This window comes from Leucopleurus acutus (genome assembly GCF_964270905.1).
Source record: "Leucopleurus acutus genome assembly, chromosome: 7".
In the NCBI taxonomy this organism is placed as follows: domain Eukaryota; kingdom Metazoa; phylum Chordata; class Mammalia; order Artiodactyla; family Delphinidae; genus Leucopleurus; species Leucopleurus acutus.
The window spans coordinates 100079124-100093784 of record NC_139150.1 but is presented as its reverse complement, the minus strand read 5'-3'; the positions used below and the strand labels follow the sequence as shown (position 1 = coordinate 100093784).

Below are 14661 nucleotides of genomic sequence, written 5' to 3'. Positions count from 1 at the left end.
AGGGTCCTTTCTGCCCTGTGTCCCTCTAATCTGACCTGGCGTAGGGAGAGAGGTCTATGTGTGCATAAACACACACACACACACACACACACACACACACACACACACACACACACACCGCCTCCCTGGGCTGGATATGGAAGACAGCTTTGGCGGCCACAGAGAGCTGCAAGGTAAGGGACAACCTTGGGCTGCAGCTGCCAGTCAAGCAGAGGGGCCCCGAGTTAGCTAGTGCAGGCAGGGCAGGAAAATGAGGTGGTGGCCACCAAGGGGCACTTCCAGGTCACAGTGGGGTATTTTGCTGTGCAGACACAAACACAGACACACCCAATATATAGGCACAACCTCATACACTCATACCTCACACACACACACACACACACACACACACCCATACCTCCCTATCCATTCCTTTCCTTCTGGGACAGCATCTTTCTTTTAATCCTGGCTGGATGACAGGGCCCCCCCACCCCCGCAAGGAAGTGGGAAGGAAGGTGCCAGTTCTGAGGACCCTCACAGTTTCATTTGGCTTCAATATGTGTCTCTTCTCCATGTTAGGAAAAGAGGTGGCCAAGGTCCCAAGGAAAGGGACGAGGAGGGACCATTCCCCGAAATGGAAGGAGGCCTTCAGGAAGCTGAGCTGAGGTGATTGGCCATAAAACAGCTTGGCCACAGCATCTGGAAGAGATTGGAACCAGATGTTCCTGGGATGGGGGAGGGGAGGGCTGGGAGGCTGGGAGGGGGCTGCAGCAGGAGAAGCAGGCTGGTCAGTGAGGGGGTGGGCCTTCTGACTCTCAGGGGAAAACATCTGGCCTCCTTCTCCCCTCCTTACTCCTCTCCCCAAGTCAGGCACTACTATTTTTGCAAACTGGGGCAGCAAATCTTTTCACATATTCCAGAATCAGCTTTGTGTGTAGGGACAGTCAAGCACAGGGTGTGACTTGGGAGGTGCCCAGAAAGGCTACCAGCTAGCCAGAAATATGTCCCCCGCTGCCCCGCAAGCCCCGCCTTGCTGTGGGTTAAGCATTGCCCTCTCTGGCACATGTAGTTCTGCGCTAAACTCCTAACGCACGACTGGAAACTGGTGAACCCAGAAGTTTCCTTTTAGCATAGGAAGAGCTTCATCCACGAACTGGAGAATTGTTTGGCAGATGACAGGAAAAGAAGGCCCATTTACAGAGAGCTTATTATCCAGGCGCTGTGACAGGCTCCCTCCAAAGTCTATCTCTTCCTTTCTTGAAACACTGTGCTATCATCCTCTGTATCTAGATGAAGAAACCAAGGTTCAGAGCAGTTAATTGACTCACCAAGGGGCATGGAGCCACCAAATGGGAAAGCTTGTATTCAAAACCGGCTATGTTTTTATTTATTTAAAATTTTTTTGGCCGTGCCGCGCAACATGTGGGATCTTAGTTCCCCTACCAGGGATTGAACCCGTGCCCCCTGCAGTGGAAGCGCGGAGTCTTAACCACCGGACCGCCAGGGAAGCCCCAAACTGGCTGTGTTGCATTCAAGCTTATAACCTTCTCACGACCTACTGAGAAGAATGTGGGGTAAGGGAGAGGGGGAGGGATAAAAAGGAGTGAGGGGGCAGTGCAGGGCATCCAACCTTCTTTCTTTTACAGTTGAGCCAACAGTTGGCCCTGGAAGCCCCCAGCTCCCTCAGGAGCGTGGCCCTGCCCTCTGGCTCTTGGAGACTAGACCCCGACAGGAAGGGTTGCTGGGGAAAGGTGATAGGCTGGGGAGCAGAGGCCCAAGGAGGGGACAGTTGGTCAGTGTCATAGGGCGAAGCAAGGCAGAGCCAGATCTCCTGACCGCCAGGCCAGGGCTGGTGTCCTGTCCTCCGAGGGCTAGAGAGGTGCGCCCAGAGGGAGGAGGCCGGAGCTCCAGGGTACGTGGTTATCTTAACCTGGTTACCAGGTTGGGAGCGCAGTCTGGGGCAGGTCCATCCTAGCTTTTCTGCTGCTGGCCACACACTCAGGACCCAGGAAACCTCAGGGACTTGGAGACAGTTGGACGAGGAAGGGTTCCGTCCTCTGACGTGGAATCACCTGAGCGGCTGGGCAGCTGCACTGGAGGTCATCTAGTCTAGAAGCCTGAAGTAGGCGGAAGGTGAGGGTAGGCCGGGTCTGGAGAATACATTCATTAACTTCTGGGATGTGTATCAATGGCCTGCAGCCAGCTCCTGATCAGCCTGCAGCGCCCAGAGGCAGCCTCTGGGACGATGGGCCCAGGGAAGACTGGCAGGGCCCACCAGCACGGGCCCCTGAGTCGTTAGAGGGGCCCGAGTCTACGGTGGTGATGGAGTCTTGGGATGGGTGCCCAGGGTGGCTGCATGGCTGTCCTGAGCTGCCTCCGGCTGTGCTGCTGCTGTTCACAGGGGCCCTGACCTGGGTCGGGGAGGACTGGGTACTCTCTTGGGCTGCAGTCCCGCAGTCTGGACGGGGCTGTGATCCTGACTCTCTTGGCACACGTGGCTTGTAAACTGGCTCTGAGCTTCGGAGGAACCTGCAGGGCTGGTGAGGAGAGCTGTGACCACTGACTACGAACTCTGCCATGGAGCCGAGGCCAAGTGTGTTGGCAAAGTGGCCAGATGAGATGCCTGGGCGGCTCCAACGGTTTGGGGGTTTTTCTATTCTGTCCACGGCCCTCTGAGCTGTCCTGAGCAGTTTGGTCAGAGGAGGTGGAGGGGTGGCCGTGACATCACAGCCTGTGACCTCGCTGGCCCTCCGGCCAGCACCCACTCCCTCACTTGCGCTCAGGACTAGAAGAGAAGGCTGCAGCCTGACCATGGGAGCTGGTCCTGCGTGCACATCAGATTCTAGCCGTGTGTCTGGTTTCCACCGCTGCCTTCTGCCTAAAGGACCAATATGGGATGCACCGTGCCGCATTGCTCCCTGGGGGTAGGTCCCCCCACATAGCCCAGACAGCAGCTGGCACAACATCTGCCTCTGCAATGGGAAGGAGTTTGGGGCCAGTAAAAGACGTACGGTCCCCTGAAGGCTCTCGGGGAGCCCCAGGGCTTGAAACAGGCTGCCTGCTCGCACTGGAACCTGGGAGTGGCCAGTCCAGGCAGAGAACCTGGGTCCTCTCTGGGCTTTCTTTCCCTGTGAGATCCACGGAGAGAAAGGGTAGAGAGAGGCTCCTTTGAAGGGAAGGAGCGGGGATGTAGTTTCTCTCCACCTGGCCTCGGGGAGACAGGTCTGTGCCTCACTATTGCCTGGACAGGGAGAAGGCAATGGCAGGAAGGACGAAGCCGGACAAGACACAGCCATGGGTCCCCTTGGGAGAGGCCAGAGCTGCAGTGTTTGCCCAGGGGCTGCCGAGCATCTGGCTCTTGTCTCACTGAGGAGAGAAGGATCCGAGGGGCCAGTACTCGGGGTCCGACCTTCAGGAGGGCAGGCGCTGGGGGCCAGCTGGTGGATCTGTTCCGGCTGGTGCTGGTGTTCTGGGTCCCGGTGGGCTCCCCTAGCCCGACACCCAGACCCAGAGACAGAAGACCCGGATGGACACTGGATGGACAGACACACGCCATCCCCTTTTACATATCTCCTCCCTCCCCACCGAACAGCCTGTTTGCAGAATGTCCCTCCCCTTCAGCTGTGTGGGAGAGCTTCGAGCAGTGTGTGTACATGGGGCGCCTGCAGGCTGACGTGTGCGAGGCGTATCTGTGTGTGCCTGACCGTGAAATCCCACCCTCTGGGGCCCTGGAATTGACGGAAGGAAGGGCAGCCAGCGAGGCCAGGTGTCCTGGCTGGGGGCCGGCCCCAGACACAGCAGCCTGCGCATCTGGAGCGAGACGGGCCACCCCACGCCCGCCGCCCCCACACCCCAGACAGCACCTGGCACAGGATACTGGCTGTAACACTTTCGGTTTATTGGCTGGGGTGCCCTGGTGTGGCCGACCAGCCACTGGGCCTGAGAGAAGCCCTGTCTTGCTGCCCCACTCCCTCCCCTTCATCCTCCCACCCTGGCTCCTGTGGGACATGTACGGAAACTCACGCCCCAGGAAACAGGGGGAAATGGAGGCTTAAAATAAAACCAAATCGGGGCTGGAGAAGGGGTGGGAAATGTACATGACAATGAAGATATGCCACCGGCCATACACAATACAGCGTGTAGAGACGGGCAGGGAAGGTGGGCGGGTCCCGGTGACAGACCCTCTCCCACCGGGCTGGGCCCCAGAGAGGAATGGCCACTTCAAGTGTCTCAGGGAAAGCTCTGGCTCCCTGGCCCTGGCCCTTCACTCCTGGCGGGGGCAAGGGAGGAAGGGATGGTGGGGCAGTGGCTCATGTAGGAGTCCAGTGCCCTGCCTCACCTGGACCATTGGCCCGCAGGTCCTGGCACCTGGGGGACGGGGACGGGGTCCCGCCTTCTGCCCAGCCCCCGCTGTCCGGCTCAGTTGACTGAGGGCAGCGGGCCTCCCGTCCCCGCCGTGTGAGGGCAGTGGTCACTTCCTGCTGTGCAGCGTGTCCTGGAACTTCGTGCTGGTGTATCGCAGGTGGAAGCCTTTTTTGGTAATGGTGTCATCCGAGTGGAATTTCACCAGGACAGAATCTCCCGCCGAGTACACCTCCTCGGGAGGCTGACAGAGGAAAGGGGTGGGCATGAGACTGAGGACCAGGGGCAGGGCTGCCGTTTCCCTCCCCGAGTTCCCCAGCTATGAGGAAGGCGGGCAGCTCCCGACTTCCGCCAGATTCCCCCAGCGCCTGGAAGCAGGAGGAGGATTCTTGGGAGCAGGGGTTTAATGGGGTGCCTGGAGGAGGGGAGGTAGCAGGGGGTAGAGGAGCTTGTCTTAAGTGCAGAGTTACACTTTCATTCCACACCCAGCGCTGCTACTAACTAGTTAGCTGTGAAGTCTTAGGCAAGGCACTGCCCCCCGCTGGGCCTGGCTTCCCTCAGAAGCTCTCTGCTCTCCAAGCCTAGAAGGGCTGGTGGCAGGAACAGAAAGAGGATAGCTGGGAAAGGGAGCAGCTTGTCTGAGTGGCCGCCTTGTTGCTGTCCCGGCTGTCTCTTGGAGAAGACAGGACAGCTGGGTCCCCCAGACCCGGACTCGGCCACCACGCTCCTGCCCTCCCCCGATGCTGGCCATGGTCAGCTCCGGGTGATGCCCCTTCCTAGGCGCCTGCAAGCCCCTCCTCACCTCTGTGTGCAGGCCCTCAGCATGACAGCCGCCCCCAGAGCATCAGCACGAAGAGGCCCCGGCCCTCAAAACCCTCCGAAAACCTTGGGGACACTTCCAGCAACCATGCCAGGAAGCCCTGACGGAACTGGGTTCCTTCCCCAGGTCCCCTCCCGTTTGCTCCAGCCTGATGGAAGTCTTTGGAAGATGCCACCTGGGGACACCCAATTTGGTGTGTGACTCACCCAAAGGTGTCAGATCAAGGGAGTCACAAAGAGTCAAGTGGGGAGGGGGCACTAGCTTGGTCGCCTGGGGATCCTGGAGCGGCTGAGCCAGGCAGGCTGGGGGGCTGTGTGCTCCGCTTCCCCAGCTCTCCACCCTGTCCCAGCCCTGCCCGGCCCTTGCCAGTTGACAAAGGCTGAAGCTCTGCTCCTAAGGGGATATTCCACCGGCCAATGCTGGGTTCAGCAGCTACTGCTGCTCCTGGGAAGTTTAACCCTTCCTGGGGCACCCAGGCAGCCCTGGAGCACGGCCATGAGAGGCAGGGGACCAGGGAAGTGATGGGAAGGAGGGCGTGTCTGAGTGTGCATATGAGTGTGAGTACATGTGCAAAAGTGTGTGTGTGTGTGTGTGTGTGTGTGGAATGGCGAGGGGAAGATGACATTCCCTGAAGGAGGAGAAGATTAAAAAGAAAAGAAAAAGAAAAAAACAAAAGAACTCACAAGCTCTGCCTGGAGGAAAATAAACCCACCTCTGCGGTTTTCCTGTGGCCTTAGTTAAAACCGCATCGAGCAAACTTTTGCCCACTGCCTCTGAAAGTGCCATTTTATGGACCAAGAGGTAATATTCAGTATCTGCTTGGACAGCGGCATCAGTAGCTGCTTTGGGGCCATCTGGCCTTTCACCAAGAAGAGAAACGGGCAGTGGAAGAGATGAGGGTATTGTTATGGCTCCGCCAGAACGACTGCCTAGCACGACTCAGCTCAGTCCTGGTCTCTGGCTCCTGCCCCAACCTCTGCCCTCATTCCGGGCCCTGGTCAGCTGCCTTTGGACTGGGACGAGGGAATCAGAGGGCAGAGGGAACTCCATCCTCCTCTCCAGATGCAAACTACCTTGGAGACCCAACCAAACTGGTGCTGAGCAGGCTTGGGTCAGGGCAGGGCCTATCCCAGAGGCTGCAGGAACCTCTGTGTTGACCAGAAAGGACCTGGTTTCCTGGGTGGGGATGGCCCAGGGCGGGGCGGGCCTCTGTGAGCGACCACCCACTTTGTAGGTCTCTGGCTCCTACAACGTGCCAGGCAGGGGCTGTCCCCCGTGCCGGGACCCCAGGCCTGCAGAGGCGCTGGGTCCCTGCGCTGGGGTGAGGGGTGGCGGGTCTCACCCCGGAGCCGCAGTAGCGCCCCAGTCTGGGGGCCGTGCTGTCGTAGCCGTCGAAGAGCTCCATGTAATCGTAGCCGCAGTCGGCCTCCTCCTCCACCTCGAAGGTCTGGAACACCAGCTCCACGCCATAGCCTTCCTCGGCCACGATGACCCACTCGCAGTCCACGCCCCCGGGGTAGTTGTTATCGCCAAACTGGGCGTGGGAGTAAAGGTCCTTGGTCTTCACCTCTGCCTGCACCTGGCCTCCACACTCTGAGGGGGGAGGGGGACACAAGATCAGCCACCCCCCCACCCCGAGCACGGCTGTGGCCCAGGCACTGTCCCTCCCCATATTCAGGCCTCCTGGCCGGATGGAGGCCCTGGGACGAGGCCACATGGCTAGTGATAGGTGGGTTTGGACCCAGCCCAGGCCTTGGCCTGGAACAAGTGCTCTGCGGCTTTCCCTCTGGAGAGATGCCCGCGGAGGCCCGGGGACGTGGTGGGTGGAAGGCCGCCCTGAGCAGAGGCCCCAGGGAGAGCACGCTTGTTGAAAGAGGTTGCTGCTAATTTGCTCCAGCTGATGGCTATCACGGAAGAATGTGGGCCCTGTGTCGCCTGAGCTCCCTTTCTTAAGCGAGAAGACGTACTCGTGGATTTTATGCAAAAACTCCTAATTTTTAAACGTTGGCTCATGTTTTTAAAAAACACAGTGTGGGCCAAACAGAGCAGGTCTGAGGGCCAGATGGAGTTCCGGGCCTCCAGTGTGTGACCTTGTGCTGGGAAGGGCAAACGAGAGCAGGCAGGGCAGGGTCATCCCGTCCACCCCTTCCTACGCCCTCTGGCCTTCAGGACACCTGGGCTCACGGGTGGGGCGTGGATGGGCGAGGCCTGGGTCAGAGGCTGAGTTAAAAGGGAGGAGCGGGACTGTGGACCCATCAGCTCTGGGGCCTCCCCAACAGGTAGCTTAAGACCCACAAGAAGCCTGCCAAGCCCCCAGCGGTCTCCGTTGGCCTGATGTCCCAGGCCTCCCAGGACTGGGCTCCAGCCTTTCTCTGTAGCCACACCATTCCCAGTTCACTGCTGTCCTCACACGCCCATTGCTCCAGCCAAACTAAATGACCTGCAGTCACCTGTGTACACCCAGAGCTGTCTGGGGTTGTGGCTGTGCTTGGGCTTCTCCCCTGCCTGCAATGACCCATCACCTCACACCCAGAGCGAGGCCCTTAGCGTGTTTTGTCTCCCGCTGTAATTATCTGTCCGTGTCCTGTCTCTCCCCTGGGCTGTGGGTTCCCGTGTGGGCAGGGTGAAGGGCTTATGCCTGATTCACCTCTCCGTGCCCCTCTGAGTCTCCTGCAGGGTCCAGGGCTCAGTAGAAGGTTGTTGAATAAACGAACAAGTAAATGCAGAGTAAACCCCTCAAGGACTGAGAGGTTTGTCTGCTTCGTTCTTTTTTTTTTTTTTTTTTTTTTTTGCGGTACGCGGGCCTCTCACTGTTGTGGCCCCTCCCGTTGCGGAGCACAGGCTCCGGACGCGCAGGCTCAGTGGCCATGGCTCACGGGCCCAGCCGCTCCGCGGCATGTGGGATCCTCCCGGACCGGGGCACGTACCCGTGTCCCCTGCATCGGCAGGCGGACTCTCAACCACTGCGCCACCAGGGAAGCCCTGCTTCGTTCATTTTGTGACCCGCACTTAGGATGCTGCCACGTACCTGCCACGTGTTAACAAATGTCTGCAGAATGAATGAGAGCGTGAATCTGGGGGGGTGGAATGTGGGTGGCCTACCGCACAGACAAGTGTCCTACCTCTGGGGACTCCAGGGGATTCCCTCCCCATCTCTGGTTCTCTACCCACTGTTGTCACCGCCCTATTCTCTTTCTGACCTTCGCACCCCTAATCAGGACCTCCTCTCCCTGGCCCAGGACGCTGACTCTCTGCCCCTCTGGTCTGGCCTTCAGGACATGCTGTCTGTCCACCCGGCCAGGGGCTGGGCCTGTCTGTGTCTTCAGGAGCTCTTTGTAAACCTCCGACTGGAGCCCAGGGCCTGCCTTTGAGACCAGGATCAGCAGATGCCTCCAGGACAAATGACCACACAGGGCACCGGCTGCCCCCACCCTGGCCTGCGGTGGGCTCACCTGTGGAGTGGGACGCCTGGAAGCCCTTCCTCTGCACGGAGTTGTCAGAGTAGAAGCGCAGGAACATGCGGCTGCCCGTGGCCAGGACGGGCTCGGGCTTCTTGCTCCCGCAGAAGCGGCCCAGGACGGGGGCCTTGGCGTCACGCCCGTCGTACACCTCCAGGTGGTCGTAGGCACACTCAGGCTGGGACTCGATGTCCATCTCCGTGAAGGTCTGGAGGGCATGAGGGAGGACAGCGAATTAGGAATTATGTGGCCGGGGGCAGGAGGCGTGGGCAACAGGTGGCACCAAACCGAGGCCCCCGGACCCCAGTTCATGGACACCAGGGCAGTGGCCACTGCTGGTGGATGGGAGACGGGGAGGACCTAGGAATGAGGCGATGGCAGGTACAAACCCACTGTATGCTGGGAAAGGGCCTCTGTCCACACCAGACTTGGGCTTCTCACAGGGATGGCAGCCCTGTGGGCTCAGCCAGGCCACCAGCCTGCAGCCTGCATGGCCCTGAGCAGTGCTCTGAGTGACACGGGGCTTTGGAGCTGACAGGAAATAGGTGATGCGCAGATGGCACGGAGGAGCGGGGTGGGGAGCGGGCACCTTACCAGCTTGACCCGGTGCCCGGGGGTGCTAGAGATGGCCCAGGTACACTCCTTCTTGCTGGGGTATTTGTCAGGCCAGTTGGGGCTGGTGATGGTGCCGCTGGTGGATGTCACCTTGTGGTCACAGCCGGCTGTGGAGAGGTGAGTGAGGGGAAGGGGATCAGCAGGGACCCCAGTGCTCCAATGGCCCCTATGAAGAAAGGAAGGAAGAAGCCCCTCCCTCCCCTCCTCCCCCTTTCTTGCTTCTCTTGTCCCCCACTTAGAAATGGAATGAAAGCTCACGTCACTTCTTTTCCATTCGGTCACCCAGCCCGGGGAAATCTAGCTGCTCAGTTCCAAGCTGGACCTCACCTGGCACCAGCCATGGAAGCAGCCCTCCCAGGCGCCCTGTGTACACTCCTGGACCTTTGAGGCCATTTGGCCATACCACCTCTGCTCTCCACGAAGCTGGCATCCTCTGACCTCCTGCCACACTTCCATATCCACAGAAGACTTTGGCATCTGACTCAGTTCTCTCCACCCCACTCCTGCCACCATCCTAGGTGATGTCAACACACACGTGGATGGTCCACCCACATGCCTCGTGCCCCTGACCTTCTCAGCTCTATGGGTTTTCACCTCTCACCACCAAGGCTTCGCCATCACCCTCCAATTCTCGATGCTACAAACGCATCACCCTCGCAGTGGCCGCCTCCCTTTCTTCCAGGGCGCTCAGGCCCTCCCTTTCCCTAACAGCTCTCCAGCTTTAGAGAGGCCTCCATGGCCTTGACCCTTCCACTTCCTCCCAACACTTCCTCCTGGGTTGACTTGCTTCTCTATCAGCTGGACCATGTGGGCCATCACCCCAACTGCTCATCAAGGGCCGTGCTTGAGCGGCACCATCTTGGAAAACCCCATTCGTGGTCTCCAAGCGTGGCTGGGCCCCCACCCCTTGATAGTCTTTGGATTCATCCTTCACCAGCTCCATCTCTCACCTCCTCAGCTACGGCTCCGAACCTCTGGCCCTCTCCTCAACTCCCAGCCCCGCTCCCAGCAGACCACCTCACCTCCTGCCTCCTGGAGAAAAGCAGGGCCCTCAGATATGAACAACTTCAATTTCCCAACCCCTACCGGCAAACTCACCTTCCCCGCTCACCTTCCCTCCTGCCTTGTCTTAGAGAAGGTGCCACTCCTCCCGGGCAGGAATGGATTTTCCTTCCTTGAGCTGGAGCTCATTGCTGCCCACCATCTGGGGACCCTCATGTCACACATTACCCGCGCTCACTCCCTCTGCCAGCTCGGCCAGGCCACGAACCCTTCCTACGCTTTGCCCATCCTGAAACAACGCTCTCCTCCTGCTACCACCCATCCTGTCTCCTTGTCTTCAAGAAAACTTGCTACACCATGTTCTCACTACTCATGGCTCCTTGATCCACTGCAATCTGCCTTCTGCCTCGGAACAGCATGGCCTCACAAACTCCAAGGCTGATGCTCCTTAAGCGTTATCATCCAATCTGACAGGTCCCTCTGAGGAAAAGCCAGTGCACGGCTGGACTGGGGAGGAGAGAGGGGTGGGTGGGGTGCAGGCTGAACAGCTGTGCCTATAGTCAGAGGCTCACAGGATGAATGCACAGCCGCCAGGGTCCAGAGGGGCAGTGCCCTTGCAGGCCACCCAGCGGCCCTGGTGGAGGCAGGTGGAGCTCCTGGCCTCCACATTTGAGCTATGAGCTGCTTCCATTACCCATCTTCAGCTTCCCATGTCCACACTCACTGGCCCCCACCCCATTTTTACACCAGTTGTCCCCACCCTCTGATTTCTCCTTCCATGCCCACTTCTCTCCCCAGCTACACTGCAGTCTCCTCGGGAGCAGAGGGATCCCCTCTTGAACCCCCTACAGAACTTTGCACAGAGCTACACCCCCCACAGAGGGTCAGGAAATACTGATTTGTTACTAGCCTAGCACTTGAGTAAGAAACGATGAGTTCTTCTAAAGTGAATCGGAGCTACGCACAGGCCATCTTCCCAGGAGGTTTACACCTGCTCCTGCTATCTTGTTGATGTCAATGCTGAGGGTTCTTTAGCAAAACCCTGTTTTTCATAGAGAGTACAGAGATGGCATACAGTTTAGACAACATCAGAAGAAGGTCTCCCCTAGCTAAAAGATATGGGGGCTCCGTGAGTCAGGTACTCTATATTTGGACAGCCTGAAGCGCTGGGGATGGAAGCCCTGGGGCGTCCGTTGGGCGCTTCACCTCTGTTTATCCTAGTCGGCAGTTTATTTGCTGGTACTTTGGTTGTCCACCTAGTAATGGTGAGAAGAGGCATTTGCCAGGCACTGTGCTAAGTGCTCAAAGCAAGGGCTCTAAAGCGTAGGACCATCTCATGGGTGAGGCAATTGAAGCTCAGAGGGCCGAAATGACTCACCCAACGGCACACAGACTCTCAGTGTCAGAGGCGAGCCTACATTGTGCTGCTGGGATAGTACATCCCCAGCAGGCACGGGCCACGGTGGAATCAGCAACTGGGAGCAGGCCAGGGTTGTATTGCATCCAGAGAGGTATCACGTGATTTGGGCAATGACCTGAGAGCTGTTTCCAAGGATCTGCAGGGCTTCAATGTCAGGGAGGCAGCAGCCCTGTTCTGGGTGTCCCCAGGGGTCAGAGATGTGACCAATAACAGTGACATACGTGACTGCTTGCTATGAGGCAGGCGCTGCTCGGAGCACATCACAGCGCCCCGCCCCTAGAAGGAGGGTGCTGGTACCATCCAGGAGTCACTCGTGAGCAAACCCGGGTGCGGAGAAAGGAAGTCAGCTGCCCAAGGGCACGTGGCTGGCTAAGTGGTAGGTCTGGGAGCCTGGCACCACAGTCTGTGCTCTTCATCACTGTCCCAGCTTGCGTCCCTGACAGCGGGAGGTTGGGCAAAGAGAAAGACTTGGACATGGATTTTAAGGAGCACTAATTACCAGAACAGCCTAACAATGGGGCCTGGGGGCAGCCCCTCCTCTCCAGAAGTGTGTGTGGCTTGGATATTGCTGGGGGGGGGGGGCGCGGGAGGGATGGGGAGGGTCCGTGCACTAGGCGGGAGGCAAAACGAGGTGACCTCAGAGGTCACTCAGCTTCTTGAGTCCAAAGAGAGGCCGGAGGAGATGGCAGCGCTGAGCCCTTCAGGCCCCAGCCCGTGGGCAGGGGAAGGTGCCCGGGGGCTCTGGCAGCGCTTACCTTCCTTGCAGTCGTGCTTGTTGTCATGGAGGACGAAGCCGCTGCGACACTGACACTCGTAGCTGCCGAAGGTGTTGACGCAGTCTTGCTGGCAGCCGCCGTTATCCTTGGAGCACTCGTCCTTGTCTGCAGGGGGAACAAGCAAGGGCAGACCGGTCTGTGCAGGGATGAGGGCTGCATCGCCCCAGGGGAAGTGGGAGGACTGGCTGGGCGTCCACCTCGCCCTCCCCCCGCCCCCCCACAGGCAGGGTGGGGAGCGGAGGTCAAGGCGATGGTGGGGGTCCAGGGCACTGCATCAAGCGGAGGTGGCTGAGGGGGGCCCAGCTGTGCGGAGAGAAAGGAGAAGTGGACGGAGGGAGGCTGGGGTCTGGAGCTGACCAGCATGGGAACCCTCTACCATTACCTGCTTACTGGACAGACGGACAAGTGGAAAAATAGACACACGGACAAGCAGACTGCAAGAGAAAGGAGCAGGACGCAGGGGTCCCTCTTTTACTTCACAACAGGAAATGTCACAGACACCATCAAAATGGGAGGGGCGGGAGGCAGGGAGGGTCCCCTGTCCACGTGAGCGGGGGCAGGGGCGAGGAGAGCACCAGTTCTGTCCGGCCGGAGGGAGCCGGGCCGGCATGGCAGAGCGGAGGTCAGGGTGGGCGGCAGCAGAGCCCCCAGCCCATTCCGTCCAAGGTGAGGTTCCTGAGTAACAAAGGGTCCGGGAGGCCAGGCGGGCCTCACTGGGGGGTCCGGTTTCTTTTCTGCACTCGGAATTTGAGCTGGTGGGGCCGTCCCCGGGGGGGCTGCAGAGCTGGCCTCTTTTCTGAAACGAGAGAGAGAAGGAGAAAAGGGACCAAGGGGTGCGGGTGGAGGGCGGGGGCCAGGGAGGGAGAGCAGTGAAAACCAGGCCCGGCTCCGAGGGGGGTCCACGGGCAGCACGGGGTTGGGGGGCAGCGGGACACACATGCAGGACGGCCATGTCCGGAGCAGCCAGGCCACGGAGGGGCAGCGGGTGGGAGGAGGCACAGCGACAGGGGACAGACAGGAGGAAGCCTGCGGCAGGGAGAAGGCCTTGGGGGTGGGAATGAGGCCCGCACGCTGGGGAAGGAGACGCAGAGTCTCTAGCAGAGGGGAGCAGTCCATGGGAAGGGGGCCTCATCCAGAGCTCGGCTCTCTCCTGGTGCTGCAGCTACAGAGTGTGTTACAGACACAGACACACACTCACGCCAACACACCCACAGACATGTTATCCCTCACCCTGTACCGTCGTCCCGACACGGCAGCACAGACACTGACCCACAGGTTGACACACACACACACACACACACACACACACACACACACACGCACAGGATACACGTCAGCCCCTCACACACAGACACCACACTCACACACGTCAGCCATCGGCCACCTGTGTACACGTGCCAGGGATAGACGCCGCTGGCTCACTCCCTGTGCGTGAGGAAGCATGCACAGGCACACACAAGCACAGGTACAAACAGAGACACACGTGGATGCAGAGACGACGGACTCATCAGCAGGCCACTGCGGACTCAGGAGGGCTCACAGGCGCAGCTGCTCCCATTCGGGTGGATCTGCACATGCGCTCTCCCATGAACACAGAAACTGACACACAGAGGGACACGTGGTCACAGGCACGGGTACATCACACACACATATCCTCCAGTCTCTCCATGGTCATTTTGGGTACTGTGTGCCTGGAACGGAGGCAGGCATTCAGGGAAGGGGAGTGGACACACAGAGTTCCAGAGATGAGCCCCGAGGTAGAAAGATGCCTGCTGACATTCACATGGCCAGGCGGAGTCTGTGACAACGGCGGCCCTGTTACGGGTCTCCCTTGGGAGAGGGGCCCAAGGGCTGGAGCACTGGCTCCCAGATGGCCCTGCTTCTCCAATTCACTCTCACGTGAGCCAGACCCCGTGGGACCCAAACAACCCAAGGTCAAGAGGTGGAGTCCCCAAGTCCTTCCCCAGGTCTCCTCAGTTAGAGCATCGTGAGGGACCCTGACAGAGGGCCCTGTGGAAGCTGCCTTTGCACAAGCCCTGTGAGAATGTGGGGTGATGGGCACCCTACAACCCATCCTGGGGTTTCACCGAGTAACTCACTGATGACTATGCTGGGAGCTTCAGGAGTTCCAGCTCACGGAATGAGCAAAGATTGTCCTGAAATTGACCCCCATGCCTTCCTCGTATTTGCACCCCAAAAACCGAGTACAGTGCCTGGCATATCGTAGGG

At 59.2% G+C, this 14661-nt stretch overlaps 1 protein-coding gene across 2 annotated transcripts in view; it reads right to left on the bottom strand.

Moving 5' to 3' along the window:
• Positions 1-3921: 3921 nt before the first annotated feature.
• The window catches only part of BMP1 (bone morphogenetic protein 1), a 40117-nt gene continuing 29377 nt past the window's right edge, over positions 3922-14661 (bottom strand). For both annotated transcript variants that reach the window (XM_082842060.1, XM_082842061.1), the window contains exons 16-20: positions 12412-12537; positions 9214-9341; positions 8614-8827; positions 6504-6754; positions 3922-4585 (exon numbers count right to left, since the gene is read on the bottom strand). In XM_082842060.1, coding sequence (XP_082698186.1) covers positions 4451-4585; positions 6504-6754; positions 8614-8827; positions 9214-9341; positions 12412-12537 — 854 coding nt within the window. In that variant the 3' untranslated portion in view covers positions 3922-4450. The remainder of the gene's footprint in view (positions 4586-6503; positions 6755-8613; positions 8828-9213; positions 9342-12411; positions 12538-14661) is intronic.